A 16,835-nucleotide genomic window follows, 5' to 3' on the forward strand; every position below is an offset into this window, starting at 1 on the left:
AATCCCTGAATGGCAAATACAAGGACTGCCCACACACACAGTTAGGTGTTTTGCTATGAAAATTAAACAAGAGTAGATTAAAAACTTTTCTCAGCTGATTATACGAAGAATAATTCTGTCTGCTCTTCTGCATAAAGGGTTCAGGTGGTAGAGATTCCCCCAAAAGAGGAGGAAAATGTGTTCTTCAGTATCAAAATTAAATACATTGATGAAGGCAGAATGAGCCAAGCGCAGAGCTATCAGCTGCTTCACTTGCCTGCAAGATTCCAGCATCTGCCACCTCAGGCTGTGGAATTCATCGTTTGTAGGGTGAAACCTCTGGATAATGAAATGGAATGGAACCCAGAGGTAATGTCTGCCAGGGTTTTCATGGTATTTCCTCCAAGTTCTTCAATTTCTCTCTTTTTTCTATAAGAAAGCAGTTATGAATTGCAGATTTGGCTATCAGAATTCATTGCCTGTTACCAGTAAATACCTGCTGTTGGGCCAGATGCCAAGAAGTCAGTTTCCTTGTTTGTTTTCATACAAAATAATAAAGTTAAATTCATGGGGTTTTCTCCTCCGATTTAAATGGTTCTTCCAGAACAAGTTATTGCTGCTTTTGAATCTGTGGGGAGTGACAAGGGTGTCCTCTGTAAATTGACCTGTTTGAGTATTCTTCCATTAAGGAAGCTTCTTCCTTAAAGGTTGATAACTGCCCTACAGTAAAACTCGAGTATCTCACTAGTTTACTCCGGACTGGTTTTATTTATTGAATACCCTTTTCAATGTTAAGCTCAGAAGATTGTTTCATTATTATTAAATATAAAATGTTGTTGGCATACATCTCATGTGCCATAACAATTTGTTTCTTCTAGGTAACTGATTATATTCATCACAAAATTAAAGGAAAACTACATGAAGCAAAAGTAGTGCATACCTTGGGAAATACAGCTTGGGTTGACCCGATGGTAGGTACAGAACTGTAGCATTACAAATCGTTTGTATCTCAACTACTTTATAACAGGAGCACCTGTTCTTTCTGTCTGTCCATTCATATTTTCAGTTTTATTCTACATGATATTCCCATAGTGCTGTTGGTGATTTGCTGTGATGGTGTCTGAGCACCACAGCAGGTTGCTTGGAGGCTGGGGAATTTCCTTCCTTGGAGATGCTCAGAAGACATCAGGACATGGTCCTGGGCAGCTGGCTTGAGGTGCCTGCTTGAGCAGGCAGTTGGATGAGGGGAGCTCCAGAGGTCCCTTCCAGCACCAGCCATTCTGTGATAAGTACACCTCAAGAAGTTGTTCTGGAAGGCAGGAATCTACTCCAACACTGACATCAAAGGACAAAAAAAAATGAGATTCCTTTTAAGCCTTTATTAATGGCATGAACAATCTAGTTGTGTTTTTATGACGTCTCGTAAGGAATTACTTCATTTTATGAGAGCAAGGAGTTCTGTGGAAAATAGTTACCAAATGTAGCTCCAAATTGAGGCATTTGGGGCTTCTGCATGGTCTGGACAAGCTTACCACAAGGGCCTCCCTAGATCTCAGGATTGTAATACTGCCTCTCATACCTGTGTGGTCCTCCCAAAGAGTACAGCAAGTGTGTTTTCCATCTGACCATTCAGTCAGCTGAGACATGAAGTGGAAAGAGAAAATGGTTGAGAGGTAATTCTCTTCAGTAGCCTCCTTCCCACTGGCATATCTCAGCCTTTCTCTCATTCCTATGCTTTTGGTTTTGTGCAGGGCTTTTCTTACCATGCTCAGTTTTATTGTTATTCTAACTGTGTGGTATGGATTTGGGCTGTAATTTGTGTGATCAGGGCTGGGATCGATGACTTCATTGCCATCTTGGTTCTGTTAGATGGGATGAGCTGCTAGTTACCTGAACTGTTACCACAGTGAAAATAGCCAGAGAACAATTAAACACAGGTAGGCTCCTGTTTGAAAATTGGAGAAAACAAATTGCTTACGGGTGTAAGTAAATGGGGTATGTTTAGAGCTTTATTTAAAGAACAACTTGGAGTTGGAGGGGATACCGTTTGTGAGCTGTGGTTTCCATGCACTGTGTTCTGTAATTCCAGGTCCGGGTCAGCAGGCTGTCAGGTTTGAAGGTGTCTATCAATGAGTACAATGTTCGATCAGAGATTCTGTCTACGGGTCTGGGAACTGACAATCCAGAGCACATCCCACAGCTGCAAGAGTTGTGCAGGCATGTGAAGGTGGTGGATGATGCAGAGAACACAGAACCTTTGTAAGTGTTCACAGATTTTTTTCAGCATATATTTTACTATGAGAAAAATGCTGTTGTTTAATTTTAACTGGATATTTTCATTATTAATATTACTGAATGTGATTTTCGTTTAAACACAGAGACAGTAGTGTTTGAAATGTCTGGTTTCCTTTACATATTCTTCAACCTCATGACCATCATGGAAAGAAAAATACCAGTTCTAGGAAATGTTACACGAGTGTTGGATGCAGATAGTTGAGTTTATCACAGAATTTTAATTCAGACTCCGTATTTTTGTTATCTTTTATAATCTGTGGGAGTTTTATGTGCTTATGTAGTACTGGCTGTGCTCTGGAGTGTTGGTGTTTGCACAATTGCAGAGTTGGAGCTGGAAAATCTTAACCATTTACTTCAGAAGGACTAGGGCTGAACACTAGAGTACGGCTGCAGGATGGGCAGAAAGCCCCCCAGCCCTACTGGAATTCTTTGTGAAAGGGAATAATTGTTCTGTCTAGGTCAATCGATTTTTATGAATCCAAGGAAATGCTGGTACCATCAGTATTTTGTTTTTATGTGACGTGGATTTCTGCCTAAGTGCTTCTTACTGAGGTGCTGAAGCTCAGCCCTGTGGCAAGATTTACAGAAGTGCATTTTATTGTATTTTTATCTATAGCAGAATGGAAACCTTAACTTCAGGAGAATTTCCATCTATAATGAGGTTTAAATATTAAACATTTAACCCCATTCTTGTAAAAATGTCTTTTTCCGTGTTCAGAAGCATAGAGGAGAATACAGCTGGGCCAGAGAACGCATCCAGTCCAGAGAATCCATCAGTACAAGAAAATCCTGCTGAAAACTGCGGTTCTTCTGAAATTCCTACTGGGACTCAGCCATGCGGTAACCTTTTTGTAATTTCCAAAAATTTTAAAACTTTAATTAAAGGTAGAGGCTTAAATGTCACCCTAGAGGTCACTTTACCAAATTCAGGCATCTCTGAGCACAAGGAGCACTGTGTAGCTGACGTTTTCAGTCAGGCACAAATACCTTACAGGTGGCAGCCTGGAGGCGCTGTGAGAGCAAGTCCCATCAATACAGCTCTGTTGAGAGACTCGGAGCTCTTTGGCTCCAAATGGAATGTGTGGGCAGAAAATCTCTCCTGTAGAGAGGATAAGCATTTTGCTGTCAAAGGCCGTAGGGTTTAAGGAGAAGCGGAAATCTGTTGAAATTTGAGGCGAGCAGCATCGTCGTTCTCTAGGAGGTTTTGTGGTTTTTTTCCCAAGGTTCAGAGTGTCTGGATTTCTTGTTTTCAGGTGGTGTAGCTCAGACTGAGGAAACAAAGGACTCTACCTTGGATCAGCAGAAATGGTACAAGAATTCAGAGTGATTTTTTCCCCTTGCTTGCTTTTTAGCATGAACTGCCAAACAGGGCAATCATCCTTACTGAGGTTATCAGTTCTGTGAGTAAATGTGTGGAATCATGGAAGAGGTGCCCTGTTGCATCACTGCTGAGCTCAAGAGATTACCATTGCTGTTAGGTATCTGTGTTTATGCATACATCACTTTCTGAGTCCCTTAAGGAATTTAAAGTGCCCTTTTGCTTACTCCTGGAACTGACTTTATCTGTTGAAAGTGTGTGATCTTTAATTAGACCTTGTAGCACTAGGAAGTGAATGAAAACAAACGCTTTTTTAGCTCTATCCGTGGTTATGAGATACCAGCTCTGACTTGCACTTGTCTGGGTTATGTTTTAACTAAAGATTGTACTATTTGAGGTCTAAATTGTAACTCCTGCCTCTCTGTCTCTGCATATTGGTATTTAATGAGATGAATTGGTTTTGCGTCTCCCCTTAATGTAATTCTGTTCTTTAAAAAAAAAAAAAAAGAAAAAAGAATCTGATTTTGAGAATGTCTACAACACAAAATTATGGCTCGTTTCCTTTTTTGTCAGTTTGTTTGACAGCGGATCCATTACCTTTACTTGTTTGTGGTTGGGACAATTTCTGTTGATAAAGGATTTGAGAAGTGTGTAGTAGAGATGAAGACTGGGTTTGTGAGTGTGCTGAGGGACACCTTAGGTGTGAGTCATATGGAAAGTCAGCAGAGAGGGTATCCTGAGAAGTCTTTTGGATACTTTACACACTGGAACTAGGCAGCTAGGGTCCGATTCTGCTTCTATGGATTTCTGCTGGTTCTGGGTGACTGACATTTTCCTATGGAAATAGCAGTAGTATTTTGTATTTTAGCCTGTTGGAGAAGTTCTTGGTAGTGTGCTTGAGTCCACGTGCCAAGCTTGGCAGTAAAGATCATCTTCGTATGAAGTTCATAATGTGGCTTAGCAGTTAAATCAGTGAGAGCTGGGATACAGCTGAGGGTTTGATAGGGGAAGTCCCTTGAAAGAATGGGTATTGCAGTCTGCCGAGGGGATTTCCCTTTCAGTGTTTAAAAACTTCCAGCATTTGGGGGAAGTTTAAGGCATAATCACTGCAGAATAAGTGGTTGAAAGCCTTTGAGTGTGTATTTCTGGTCAGTTGAGAGGTGTTTGTCTTTCTGAGGTTTATCTTGCTACAGTGGCCTTTGCTGTTTCACCATTAGACTATGATAGCAGCCTCATGTGTGGCAGGAAGTTTGGTTTCTTTGGATATGGAAGTTTTGGTAGCTGTTGAGGTAGATGTGCTCCTCCAAAGCCTGAGATCACAGAGCTTTTGGAGCAGGATAATGTCTGTCCTGTGCTTTCCTGACAGCGCTATTCAGTGTCAGATTATAATGGCTGAGTACCTACAGGTGTCAAAACCCAGGAGGTTGGTTGTAACCTAAGGGGAATAGTCTGTCTATATGTGAGACGAATTGTATGAAACAGCAGTTTTCTCTTTTGGAAAGAATCCAATTAAACTTTGACTTTGTTTTAGCTTTTATCCAGAAATGAAGTGGTTTGAAAATGAAGAGACTGTTACAGTGAGGGTGAAAATAGCAAATGCGTCTGACTGTAAATGTGAGTTTGCTAAAGAGAAGATGGTTTTCAGGTAAGTTTAAGAAATATAAAGTATAATAAAGAAAATGTTTGTCAGCTTCCATTTAATCTCTTAAAACCTTTCTGTAACATAGTGCTTGTTCAGGAGGCAAACTGTATCTGGCTGACCTGGAGCTGCATCGGTGTATACTTGCAGAAAAGTCTATGTATGTCGTGAAGGATGAAGAGGTGGTTATTGTTCTTGTGAAGGAGGAGAAAGGAGCGTGGTGCAAACTACTGAAGAACAAGGTGAAGTGGAAATAAATTTGAGGATGACAATGTTCTGAACACGTTCACAGTGTGTCAGTGCAGAGATTTCAAACAGTGTTTTTTGTCAACAGAATACACACTTGTCTTTTGATTTTGAACACTGGGAAGATTTGGAAGATGAAGGTCCTTTTCCAGTTGGTAAGGAAAGAACGAGTCAGCGTCTGTATGCATAAAGTGATTGGCATCCTTATTTTTGCATAGGCTTTATCTGAATTACTGGTTTATTTCCAATGTGCAACACTTGGCTGGCTTGCTCAGATTCTCTGCAAACGGATGCAAAGTCCTCTAATAGCAAACTGTACACCGGCAGGGTATTTTTCTATTGGGATAGAATCACAGAATCACGGAATGTTTTGAGTCAGATGGGACATTAAAGCCCATCCAGTTCCACCCCTGCCATGGGCAGGGACACCTCCCACTGCATCACAGTGCAGCTTCCTAATTCTAAATTTCTTCCTAATGTTTAATCTAAATCTTTCCCCTTCCAATTTAAAGCCATTCCCCCTCTTTCTATCACTCCAGGCCCTTGTAAAAAGCCCCTCCCCAGCTTTCCTGCAGCCCCTTTCAGCACTGGAAGCTGCTCTAAGGTCTCACCGAAGCCTGCTCTTCTCCAGGCTGAACAACCCCAACTGAACAACTCAGAACCGTATAGACAAAAAGCAGTTTGAAGGAGTTTTTATTGTGTTGTTCTGGTTTGTGGCCTAAAGTGTGGAGTTTTGTTGTTTTGGGTTTGTGGTTTTTTTGGTTTTTTTAATACTACTACATATTTGTTCTGAAGCTCTTGTTTTTTCCTGCTTTATAAATATTACACTGTTAATTACTTCTAGGTATTAAAAAACTGCATTGCACTTCTGCAGTAACTGAAGAGTGTGTTGACTCCTCAGAAGAAAGTGGTACAGAAAGTGATGAGTAGTTTGGAGATGGATCTTCTTCCTCTGACAAGAATTACGCCTCAATACTGTCTCTTGCATGAGTATTTCCACTCAGTTGATAAAACTAAACATAGGTTGCAGAACTCCCCTTAGTTTTTGGGGGCAGATAGTGAACAAACTCCTTACTTGGGTCTAAGAAGGTGAAGATATACTCCAGAGAAGGACATTGTGTGTGTTCAATGCGTCACCTGAATTGTTGGCTTTAAGGATGATGTGCACGTGTGTACTGTCCAAACAGGAACATATAAAGATCAAGCTTGGGTTGTGAAGCTGTTGGATTTTTTAGTAACTACAGAGCTTTGGGGTTACTTTATCTGAGGGAATTGGCTGTGTTAGCAATAGTTACTTTGGAAGTTTCACGAATCCTGATGATCTTTCAATTGTTTCTACAGTATCCCTGGGTTTTGTTTGGTTTTTTTTTTTCCCATTGTTGGGTTTGTGTGCATCCAGAATGTCTTGCAGTGAAGTAGTAATGTAAAAGATATTCCTAATAAATGAATCTGGTATTGATCTCTCTGCATCTGTAGATCTTGAAGCACATTGGCCTCCCCAGTGTAACTCTGTGGGGATTTAGAATAAAGACTGCATTTCACAAAATGTTATGCCTAAAATTTTGTTGTCTTCTTGACTAGGAAGAATATGCTTGTTTGGGGGTTGTTCTTCAAGAAACATTGGGATGCCCTTACTTCTGGAATGGGAGGAGACCTTATTAATGTTTCCACTGACACTTTCTAGTGTTGGCATATAACGAAGCTGCTTCTTCCTGGCTGAGAATACTGGTGATGCTGCTGGAACACCACGTGAGCCAAAACAGTTGTAACTGTTCACGTGTGGTTAAAAAATGAGTGCTGTTGGTAACCTGGCTACAACTGAGCTTGATTACAGCCTTCTCCAGAGTACAGGTACTCCCAAAACTATTTGTAAAAGTAAGTAAAGAAATAGTGGCTGTGGGTGTTTTGGTCTTTCCTTGCATTGTGATGCAAATGACAACTGTCAAATCACCGAAAGAGTGGTCTGCAGGATGTTTTCTTTCCTCTTTTCTTCTTCTTTGACTTGTCTGGCATCTGAACAAAGTAAGGTGATTTTTCTGCAGGTAGATCAATCAAACGGGCTGTTTTTAACTTACCCGCAGATCTTGTTTGAAAAGTGGAAAGCCTTCTAGGAGGCAGAAGCACAGCTGGCTTGAGCCGTACATCAGCTGGGCAGTTTTGCCTTCTCTGCAACTGAGAAATTCCCCTTGTTTATTCTGAGTAACTGTAATGCAGAAAACGAGGCACTGTTATGTATTCACAAGCAATGAAAGCAGGTCTGCCAGACACTAATCTGTCTCAGAAATCTTTTATTCTTATATGTTTAACATTTATCAAGTACTAAAGTGTTGCAAAAATAATACACCGGTACAAACATAACAATGTAGATAAAGTATAAACATGTGCCAGACTCCACGGAATCTCCTTCAACCAGTCAGGCACACAAAACCAGCCTGGTACAGATTAAATATCCTGTTCATTGACTTCCTCTGCTGGAACAACTTCCAAAAGCATCTGAAGGTGCATGGTGATGGGCTCTGAGGAAAAAAGTTTTTGTTTGAGAACAGGATTTCTGTTTGGACTTGCACTGCTGTCTTAAGTGAGAAAAGCATCCTTGTAAGAACCTACGTGTTCTGTATCCATAGTGCAAGGTTAAAGAAGGGGCAGGGAATAAAAATGTTAAGATCCAAGTGACAGCATTCCTGGGTTTCTAAACTTGCTCTTTATAAGAGATTGCATAATTGCGTAATAATTAATAACCCTGAGATAATCGGAGTTTGTCTTGAGGCTGTGCAAAATCACTTCATAAACGGTCACTCTGGGTTCCTGCAGCCCTTGCTTCACTCGGCAGCATTTAAATTATTTTTGGTCTTAATGCTGTTAATGTTTTCTTTAAGTGCAGTAAAACAGATAACCTGGGCTAAAAGGATGGTGGCTTATGGCGTAAGAACATCTGTCTGCTAACCCTTAGTTAATGGCGAAAGCAACGGTTTGAAATACAGACAGTTGGAAAACTGACTTTACAGATAAAGCAGTTCTGTTTCTTCGTGGGGCTGTGGCTGCGTTGCTTTTCTGGGCATTAGGTTTTGTTTTGCCTGAACTCAGACATCCCCTTTTTCATAGGAAGGAGTAAAATGTCATGTGTTAATGGCCTCCTCGCTGTGTTTGGAGAATGGCCTCCCTGCAGACCCGCTCATGCGACTGAGCTGGGATGAACCACACACCGAGCTCTGTTATGGTCATTAATGTGGAGCTCAGCAGTGCTCTGTGGAGTTTGGAGCTGGCGCTCTGGAGTTTACTTACCTGAGATTTTTTTGGCCCAGTTGAATTTGAAATGAACAAAAAGTACGTAAACGATAAGTCCACTGAGAATAAATAGAACACAGTACAGATAGGCCAGCTCGGGTGCGCTGATGATGGGCGCCAGCACCAGCACCACGGAGACCAGCACCACTATGACTGGGATGACGATGGGTACCTGCAGGATACAAACAAGGAGGGGGTTGCCTGCACGTGTTGTGCAAATCCCCACGTACTCGTGTTTCAGTTTTCAGGGTGGGAGTGGAGGAAAAGCCGTACGGAATGCTGAGCTTACCCTGATGGGTCTCTGGAGTTCCTTTCTTGTAAACCTCATAACAATGAGCCCGAGTATGGTTAAACCATAAAATATCCACACCGCAAAGCTGAAATAGTTGATGAGTGTGTTGATGTCACCAGGGATAATGTAAATAATAGCAATGGCCCCCTGAAACAAAGCCGAAAATTAGCAGAGTCTATAAATAAAGCTGAATTGTACTTGTGTGTCAATGTTGGGGGTGTTCCAAGTGCGATCCGTGGGTGCTTTTGCTCAGATGTTGGTAGTTGGTGCATTGAGCACCTTTGAAGATCGTTCCATATCCTGCCAAACAGTGTTCATTCTTGTGTGCAACCTGAATTCTGTTTTAAGTCCAAAGACTTAAAATGCATATCATGCAGGAAGTGAAGATACTACATAGATTTTTAGGTTATTAAAGTTACTGGGAGTCAACAGAGCAATATTGAGTTTATCTTGTTTTACCCTGAAGATAAGAGAAATGGATAAAAGAAAAATAACAAGATAGTATATCATTTTAAAGTGCATTTACTGAGTAGAATTTTTGAATTGGGATGCAGGTTTCAATTTACTGAGCTGAATATTTGAATTGAGATGCAAATATGTTCTTACAGGGAGGAAATGAGGCTGTGGTAACTGCTTTCAGGCATCCCTTGAAATCAAGGATTTGCCTGATACACTAATAATTCATTTAATTTTTAATTTCTTTTCATATTCTTATCTGGAATTACACTGTTGAAATTGAGAAGTTTGGATGTTTTTTATATACTCTTATTTCCCAATTTAGCAGTTTTCATGTCTAGATGGTCGGAGACCCGTGTTGGGACGGCTGTGAGGGATTGTGACAGCACGTGCTACTGGGGGATTTTTCTTTCCTTAGAATACAAACTTACGTAGAATATGATGGCGGGTGCTGGCGTCAGACGCTTAATGCTGATGTACGAGAGCACCTTCAGCATGTGCCCTTCCCGGCCCGCCACGTAGACCAGTCTGCGAAACAAAACCAAGGCAGTTGGTTAGCCTGGCATTCCTGAAATCCATGGAGCACTGCTCCTCCTCCAGTGGTTTCATGGTGTGGCTACAGCTGGCTGCAATTCTGTCAGCATTTCCTCTGTGCAGTGGGGTTTAACAAATATCACAGCAGCCCAAAAGAAGGGACGTAACTGCTATTAAAACAGTGAGCGTGAAACTCATTTCAGACTCAAGTCTGTGTGTTTAATTTGAAATCTTGGGAAAAAAATGCAGCTGCTGTGTTCCTTTTAATTTTTTCCTTTTTTATTTGCCTCATATCAAAAAGCTGCTTTAACAGCCTTCTGTCAAAAACTGGATCTTTACAGCCATGCCGTACCCTGGTGGGTTTGAACTTTAAATCATTTTTAAAGCATAAAGGGAAGAAAAACTGATAGACAGGAGTAGCTTTTCTTTCCAATACCTGTCTTTCATCACTGTTGTAGTCACGTTCTTATTGGTAGTGTTTTTAACTGGCTAATTCTTAGTTTAAATTTGATGAGAGGTGAAAAACCCACCCTTTTGTGCTGTACCTGCTTTGAATGAAAAATAAAGAGACCTTATTTTCTCATTTTTCAACCCTGTACAGCCACTGCTGCTTGATGAGGATTACACGACCGAGCTCGGTGCGTTTCAATCACATCACATACAGCGGGATCAGAAGGATGCCTGTATCTCTGTGTGTAGATACATCCAGATGTAGGTAAGTTTTTCTATCCTTCAAGGACTTCCATTCGCACTATTTGGGAAGGGAGCTTACCTGCCTGCAGTAAAACAGGTCCCATTAGCAGATCCGATTGTAGAAAAAACCACAAAGAGAGGAACTATCCAGGAGGCCGGATAAAGGACTCTGTCTCCAAATGTCTGGGATAGGGGATGAAACGGAATCATTTTTGTCATTCTAACTATTGTTTGGTCTATTCAGCAACGTCGGAGCCTCTTTAAAAGTACAGTAAATGGGTGTCTAAGGTGTGTTACCAATAAAACGTGCTTTTGTGAACACTTGGCCAAGTGAGGAGCTGGAGTGATAATGAGCCACTCCCCACAGCGCGAGTGCTGCTGTGGTGGGGTTTGGGAGACGGCCTCTGTAGGAACTGCAGAGAGAGGTGTAAAATGCATAGAAATGAAGTTCCGTCACAGCCCCCTGGTTTGGGAGGTGCCTGCAGCACAGAGCGAGTGTCAGGGCCGTGCTCCATGCCCGGGCCTGATGGCTGGGCAGGGAAAGGACAAACTCACCCAGGTCTTCTCTGCACTTCAGCTTTTTCCTGCCCCATGGAGTGTTACTACTGCAGGGAGGATTAGAGCTCATGTAGGGACGCTGATCTACTGTAAATGAACCTGAATTAACGCTTGTTTGGGGTTTTCAGTAGGGAGCGGTCGACTTTTTTAGCAAGTCAAGCATAATTCTGGTTTGGCACAAGTGTAACCTCAGTGGTGTTTCTTTGTCAACACAGGACACTCATTGGTGCTAAGCAAGAAGTCTGCTTACAGTGTACAGGCCTCTACACTGCGCCCTCCTCATCTTTGCTGCCCTTGTACTGCTCAGCAGTAGATGGAGATGGTGGCGTTCATTCAGGCCGAGCTCAGCGCTCGCTGATGTGTGTGGTTTGGGCTGTAAAGGCCAATGGCACATTAGAGAGGACTGGCTCTTAAATGAGGTACAACTCGATTTACACGTTGCTGTACCTCTCAGTGCACACGAGGTGCTGAAGTGCACCCAAGTTTGACATTGTCAGGTTTGATTTATTAACATTTTGAAGTATTTCTGCCTTAGCGTACTCCTTCACTCTGCTATGCTGCATTCCGCATGCACGTCACTACTGTTGGCTTTCCCCTAAACCTAACGCTAGGAAAAACAGCTGCGTGAGCTCTCAGCAGTTGTTCCAGAGATGCATGTCCCACAGAAAAATTACCGACTGGAACTGAAGGGACAGATGCATCTGTTAAGATTTTAGAAATGCCTGTAATTATAATCTTTCATTTTCAGTGCAATAGCACAGCTTGCAAGACTCTGAAAAGGAGATTTCTTAGCCTTGTTAAGGAAAAAGCGAGACTCGGGAGGAAGTGAATTGTGAACTCATTGCCATATCCAGAATGACACCCTTTGGATCATATCCTTGTTTCTCCAAAGCATGGGAAACACTATAAAGGGCAAAGCAGGTGTTTTATTTCCTTCTATCTTTTTGGTGTTTATGGGAAAGTTCTCCTCTGAGATGCAGCATTTACAAAACATTAGGTCTGCGTGGCTTTTGCTCTTTGTTTTTCCCCTTGGGATACAACAGGAGGACCATTCGGGCATTACTGACTTAACTTTTGGATTAAGAATTGACAGTAGATACGGGGGAGAGGTGATGCTGCCAGCTTAGAAAGAAATTAATAGTATCTTAAGGAAAACTACAGGCTCCTTTTGCTCCTGACTCGCGCACACAGCCTTCCTCAGATGCGCTATGACAAAAGAAAGCGGCTTACCACAGCAACTGCCTGGGACTGCAGGAGTTCTGTTGAAGTCATTACGGTGAAATAGGAAATGTTTATCAGAACGTAACAAACTGTAACCAAGGGGATTCCAATAATTATAGATAGCGGGAGGTTTCTAAAGAATGCAAAAGTAAGACTCCATCAGCATTGCTTTGTCACTGGTAGTGCTGTCACAGTCAACTGTGGACTCTTACTTTTCCCACATGCTCTGTAGGTGTATTTACATTTCTATTGCAGAGCCGTGGAAATCAGGATTTTAAAAAAAGGAAAAGAACAAAATTATGCTAATTTATGAAGCCTTGAATAACCATTGCATTGAATAACCAACATATTCGCCTGCTTGTGCAGAAATATTACGTGTTTGATTTTTGTTAGAAACACAACTTTCTGACATAGTTTTACCTGTAAGGATTTTTAAGTTCTTCTGTGATGTAATTGAGTTGATTCCTGGAAGGAAAAGCATTCGTTCAATGTTATTAACAGCCAGGTGTTCAAACACTAAGATGTTACAAAGTTAGGTGTTGGGTTTTTTTACCTTTTAAGTTTAAAAAAAAAACCCAGTACAAACAATCTTTTAAGTGGTAAAACTGCAGGGCAAAAAGCTGTTGAGGCTTCTTGATTCACCACCTTTTCCTCACCATAGTTTTAAGAGTCTCTGAGTTCTTGAAATGAGATTGTCTTAGTTCCTGGATAAAATATCCCAGAATAACAAAATGACTCTTTGGCAGGCATTTATCTCAGATTTGCATTGAACTTCGAGCTTTACAATATCTGAGTCTTGTCAAGTAAAAGCCCTGCGTAGCTGTCACAAGGACTGGAGTGAGGCTGCTGATGTCTCAGTGGCCTTTTCAGGATCTATTGTAGTTTCTTTCCCTCTTAAAGAGCAACTTGAGGATTTAGGGGCTTGGGGAGCTATTTTGTGTTGTTTTTTTTTTTTTTTTAACCAATCTGGTGTTTTTTCCAGAATTCATTACAAGATTCTTAATAGCAAATCAGATGTTAATTTTTTCAGACTGCATCTTTGAGCTGTACAGGGAAGGAGCAAACCAGTTAAAGGCTGTAAAACTGTAACCGTTCAGGCTAGTAAAGATCCCTTACCATCCATCATACGCCCAGAGTCCGTTATAGAAAGCCAGGCCTATGGAGCTCACGGAGATCGTACTGTCCTTGAAAGAGTCTTTAAAGTTCTCCGTTTTTCCTGCAAACAAGATGTAGATACTGATCAGCATGAAAATTCCTTTAATCGCCACCTGAGGAAGAGTTCCACCCTCTGTTCCACCTTTTGAAACATCTCGCTGTCTAAATCAATGCATACCAGTCTTTAGGGATTGATCCGTAGTGTCGCATTTCCCACCCTGCCCTTCCCTAAAAGAAAATACCATCGTTCCCAAGAGATCTGGGATTAAAATGCTGAATAAAAGGGAGCTGCTTTGTCCCACTGCTCCTGTCAGCGGGAAGCTAAAATAATTTTGACAAGTAAATGATGTTCAATTACCTTGTGCGAGGAGGACAATCCCACTGACAATGATGATTGTGACAATGATCATTTTGGCAGCGGTAAGGAAATTCTGGAGGTAGCTTCCCAGCTTCACACTCAGGGAATTCACCAGGGTGATTACCACTGGAAAATAAATCCATATTTCTGCATTCCACTTGTCAGAATTTAAAGAAAAGTTCCCTCTTAAACCTCCCCCCCTTATTTGCTGTAATATTTTTTCCTTTTGCTTTTTGTATTATTCATACGGATTTTTAACGTACTATGTTTGGATAACATTTAAAATGGTGAGGATAAACGTTTTTTTATATATATTTTGTACCTTTAACAAAAATATGTAGTGAAGTTGCACAGCATTCTGATACAGAAATAACACCTCCACACTTAATTTTCCTTCCGTTTCTGCTATAAACGAGCTGTTCCACAGCTGTATCTTAGTAAAGAGTAAAAGAAACTTAGACTAGGAAAAAATGCATTTTTAGGCCTATCCTTTTGATATGTGTTTGGCTTAGCTGTTATGGGAAGGACTCCCTGCACTGCATTCCAGAGTCTTCCATTGCTTCGAGGGCCAACAGGAATTGCTGTGCAATTATGGATCCCGTCTCCTAACGAGCGTGAATCTTACCAATGGCAGCTGCCGCCAGACACTTGGTGACAACTGGAGGTGGATCGCAGCCGGGATAAAAAGGAGCTGATGCATATTCTGCAAAGCTGAGACAAATGATGGCGAAGGAGCTGGGTTTTGTGACAATCAGGCTTGTCCAAGAAAACAGAAACGCTGGGATCGGGCCAAATGCCTCCATCAGGTAAGGGTATTCCCCCCCGGATTTTGTGATCATTGTACCAAGTTCAGCAAAACAAAGTGCACCTGAAAAACAAGAAAAGCCTTTCTTACTGATTGCATTCATCTGCTTCTGGAGCCAGGCTGGGTAGAGCAGCGTCACTTTGTTAGGTAGAGAGGGTAAGGAAATGAGTATCTGCAGTGCGTCATTGCTCTCTTCATGTTCTGTACATTTTACTGTGTATGCAAAATTAAGTTCTAATCACTTGTGAGCAATTGGCCAAAGCAGACTGAAACGAGTAAGTTACAATCCAGAATTTACTGCTGGTGGTGTTTAAGTACAAACATAGAAAAACCAGACTTGCACAGTTCTGAAGCAAAATGCCTACTTAAAGCTGAGCTTTAAAGCCGGGCGCTACCTCTAGAGCTGTCGCTGTAGCTGGCAGCTCCGTGGAGGCTTTTCTCCCCTGGGTACCTCACACAATGCCCAAAGAATCCCTTTTTGTTTCACAGGTGCTTAGTGCTCAGTTTTCAGACAATGGAATTAGATTTACACAAGTAAAGGAAGAGCAGAATTGCCCCTCTCATTGCCAGTAAATGTCACTGTTTTCCCCACGACTGAAATAAAGAAGTACTCTATTACAGTCAGTGGATGAAGTAGTAGAACTAAAACTTCCTTTCAAAATGAGCTGAAAATGTGCTTTATCATTTAAAAAACTTTATATTTTAACAGCATGTACTTTAAATTTCTGTCTGAGTGTGACTACACTCGGTAATGAATTGATTTTGAATCAGGAAATGATTGATTTGGGTCGAGGTGCTGTTAGCTGGTTTGTGAAACGGGAGCAGTAAGCTGAAGCAGTACAAAGATTTATGGGAGGATTCGCATTCTTTGTCAACTCACTTACCTAATGTTGCAAGAACTCCGCAGGCTGCCCAGGTGGTCAAACAAGGACCCACAGCTCCAACGTTGGCAAGGACGGATTTAGGAGAAACAAAGATCCCCGAGCCAATAATTGTACCAACGATCATACAGATTCCACTGATGAGGCCCACCTTGAAATAAAACGAGGTAAAGTTATCTCTAGTAATTCAATCCTTAATTCTCAGTATAATACAATGATCGGAATTGTCCTTACTGACTGACTTTTTTCAGCTTTTTCCCGTTAGTTCTGGCTAGTTTAATTAAACATCGGTATTTTTCCAGTCACCAACCTAAAAACCGTGTAAAGAATCTTCTCCCAGGTCACTTAAAGAGGAATTCTACTCACTCCAGAATGCAAATTGCACAGCTGTTTTCTAAAGCATCCTCAACTTCCCAGAGGAGGCAATTTTTCCCTTGTCTGTCTTTACCTATTTTATAGCTCTAAACACTAGGGAACTTCCAGAAAGCAACGAGCTGCACAGCCCACTTCAGCCTCTCAGAAGTATGGGTGAAAAGAACCAGTAAAGGTTATGGAGGGTCTCACCAGATATAAATACAATTATAATTAAAGTCTTTGAATTATTTTTCTATCATATCTATTTAACCAGTAATTAGCAGTATCTTAAAATATAAGCCAGCTCCACCGGTATTAGTTAATACCCCCAGTATTAGTTCATCACTGCTGAACAGGGATGCGGTTGCAGGTTTTCCCTCCCTCTGCCCTCGCACACACACGGATAGAAGGGGGAAAAGAAAGTTTTGCCTCCTTTTGCAGGTTCGTTGTTTGGGGTTCGTTGCTTTGAATGGACTCTCCATCCTCTTCTCCGGTGTCCTCTCCTTTTCTTTTCCTCAAGGTTTTTTCACCCATTTGGTTTCCTTGCTGAAATCTCTAAGGAAATAATACCAAAATACCAGCCCAGCTTTGAGTGTTTGGCTGATGGAGATGGGTCCGAAGTAGTGGGGTAAATGGTGTTAGAAACCATACACACACACACACTCGCTCACAGGCACAGGACTTCATCTATGCACCCACTTAGAGCTTAAACCCCAGAGCCAGCGCATCCCTCTGCCTGCTCTGGGTTTCCCCGTACCCACCTGGA

General features: G+C 41.6%; 2 protein-coding genes across 4 annotated transcripts in view; one reads left to right on the top strand and one right to left on the bottom strand.

The window, feature by feature from the left end:
- The window catches only part of TDRD12 (tudor domain containing 12), a 27,786-nt gene extending 16,830 nt beyond the window's left edge, over positions 1-10,956 (top strand). For 2 of the 3 annotated variants that reach the window (XM_054078552.1, XM_054078554.1), the window contains 10 exons: positions 138-348; positions 858-950; positions 2,069-2,238; positions 2,993-3,114; positions 3,528-3,582; positions 5,124-5,237; positions 5,320-5,473; positions 5,566-5,632; positions 6,322-7,328; positions 10,646-10,956. In XM_054078552.1, coding sequence (XP_053934527.1) covers positions 138-348; positions 858-950; positions 2,069-2,238; positions 2,993-3,114; positions 3,528-3,582; positions 5,124-5,237; positions 5,320-5,473; positions 5,566-5,632; positions 6,322-6,407 — 1,072 coding nt within the window. In that variant the 3' untranslated portion in view covers positions 6,408-7,328; positions 10,646-10,956. Of the gene's footprint in view, positions 1-137; positions 349-857; positions 951-2,068; positions 2,239-2,992; positions 3,115-3,527; positions 3,583-5,123; positions 5,238-5,319; positions 5,474-5,565; positions 5,633-6,321; positions 7,329-10,645 lie in introns of those variants that run through there. The other variant, XM_054078553.1, reaches the window with a different exon arrangement.
- Positions 7,771-16,618, bottom strand: SLC7A9 (solute carrier family 7 member 9). The gene is made up of 12 exons (XM_009567928.2): positions 16,499-16,618; positions 15,719-15,866; positions 14,655-14,897; positions 14,030-14,155; positions 13,633-13,732; positions 12,937-12,981; positions 12,526-12,649; positions 10,817-10,920; positions 9,942-10,038; positions 9,052-9,201; positions 8,760-8,934; positions 7,771-7,993 (listed from the first exon to the last, which is right to left on the bottom strand). Exons 1-12 carry the CDS (start codon positions 16,601-16,603, stop codon positions 7,920-7,922), a joined length of 1,491 nt encoding a protein of 496 aa, XP_009566223.1. The 5' UTR covers positions 16,604-16,618; the 3' UTR covers positions 7,771-7,919.
- Between the last annotated feature and the right edge of the window lie 217 nt (positions 16,619-16,835).

This window comes from Cuculus canorus, chromosome 13, assembly GCF_017976375.1.
Source record: "Cuculus canorus isolate bCucCan1 chromosome 13, bCucCan1.pri, whole genome shotgun sequence".
Taxonomy (NCBI): Eukaryota; Metazoa; Chordata; class Aves; order Cuculiformes; family Cuculidae; genus Cuculus; species Cuculus canorus.

Excerpts from the sequence above, each read along its gene's own strand:
- SLC7A9 (XM_009567928.2), bottom strand. The coding sequence starts at position 16,603 with ATGGGTGAAAAAACCTTGAGGAAAAGAAAAGGAGAGGACACCGGAGAA. Across the intron at positions 13,733-14,029 it reads GATTGTCCTCCTCGCACAAG|GAAAAACGGAGAACTTTAAA; the intron begins GTAATTGAACAT and ends TCTTGTTTGCAG. Across the intron at positions 12,650-12,936 it reads GAACTTAAAAATCCTTACAG|AAACCTCCCGCTATCTATAA; the intron begins GTAAAACTATGT and ends TGCATTCTTTAG.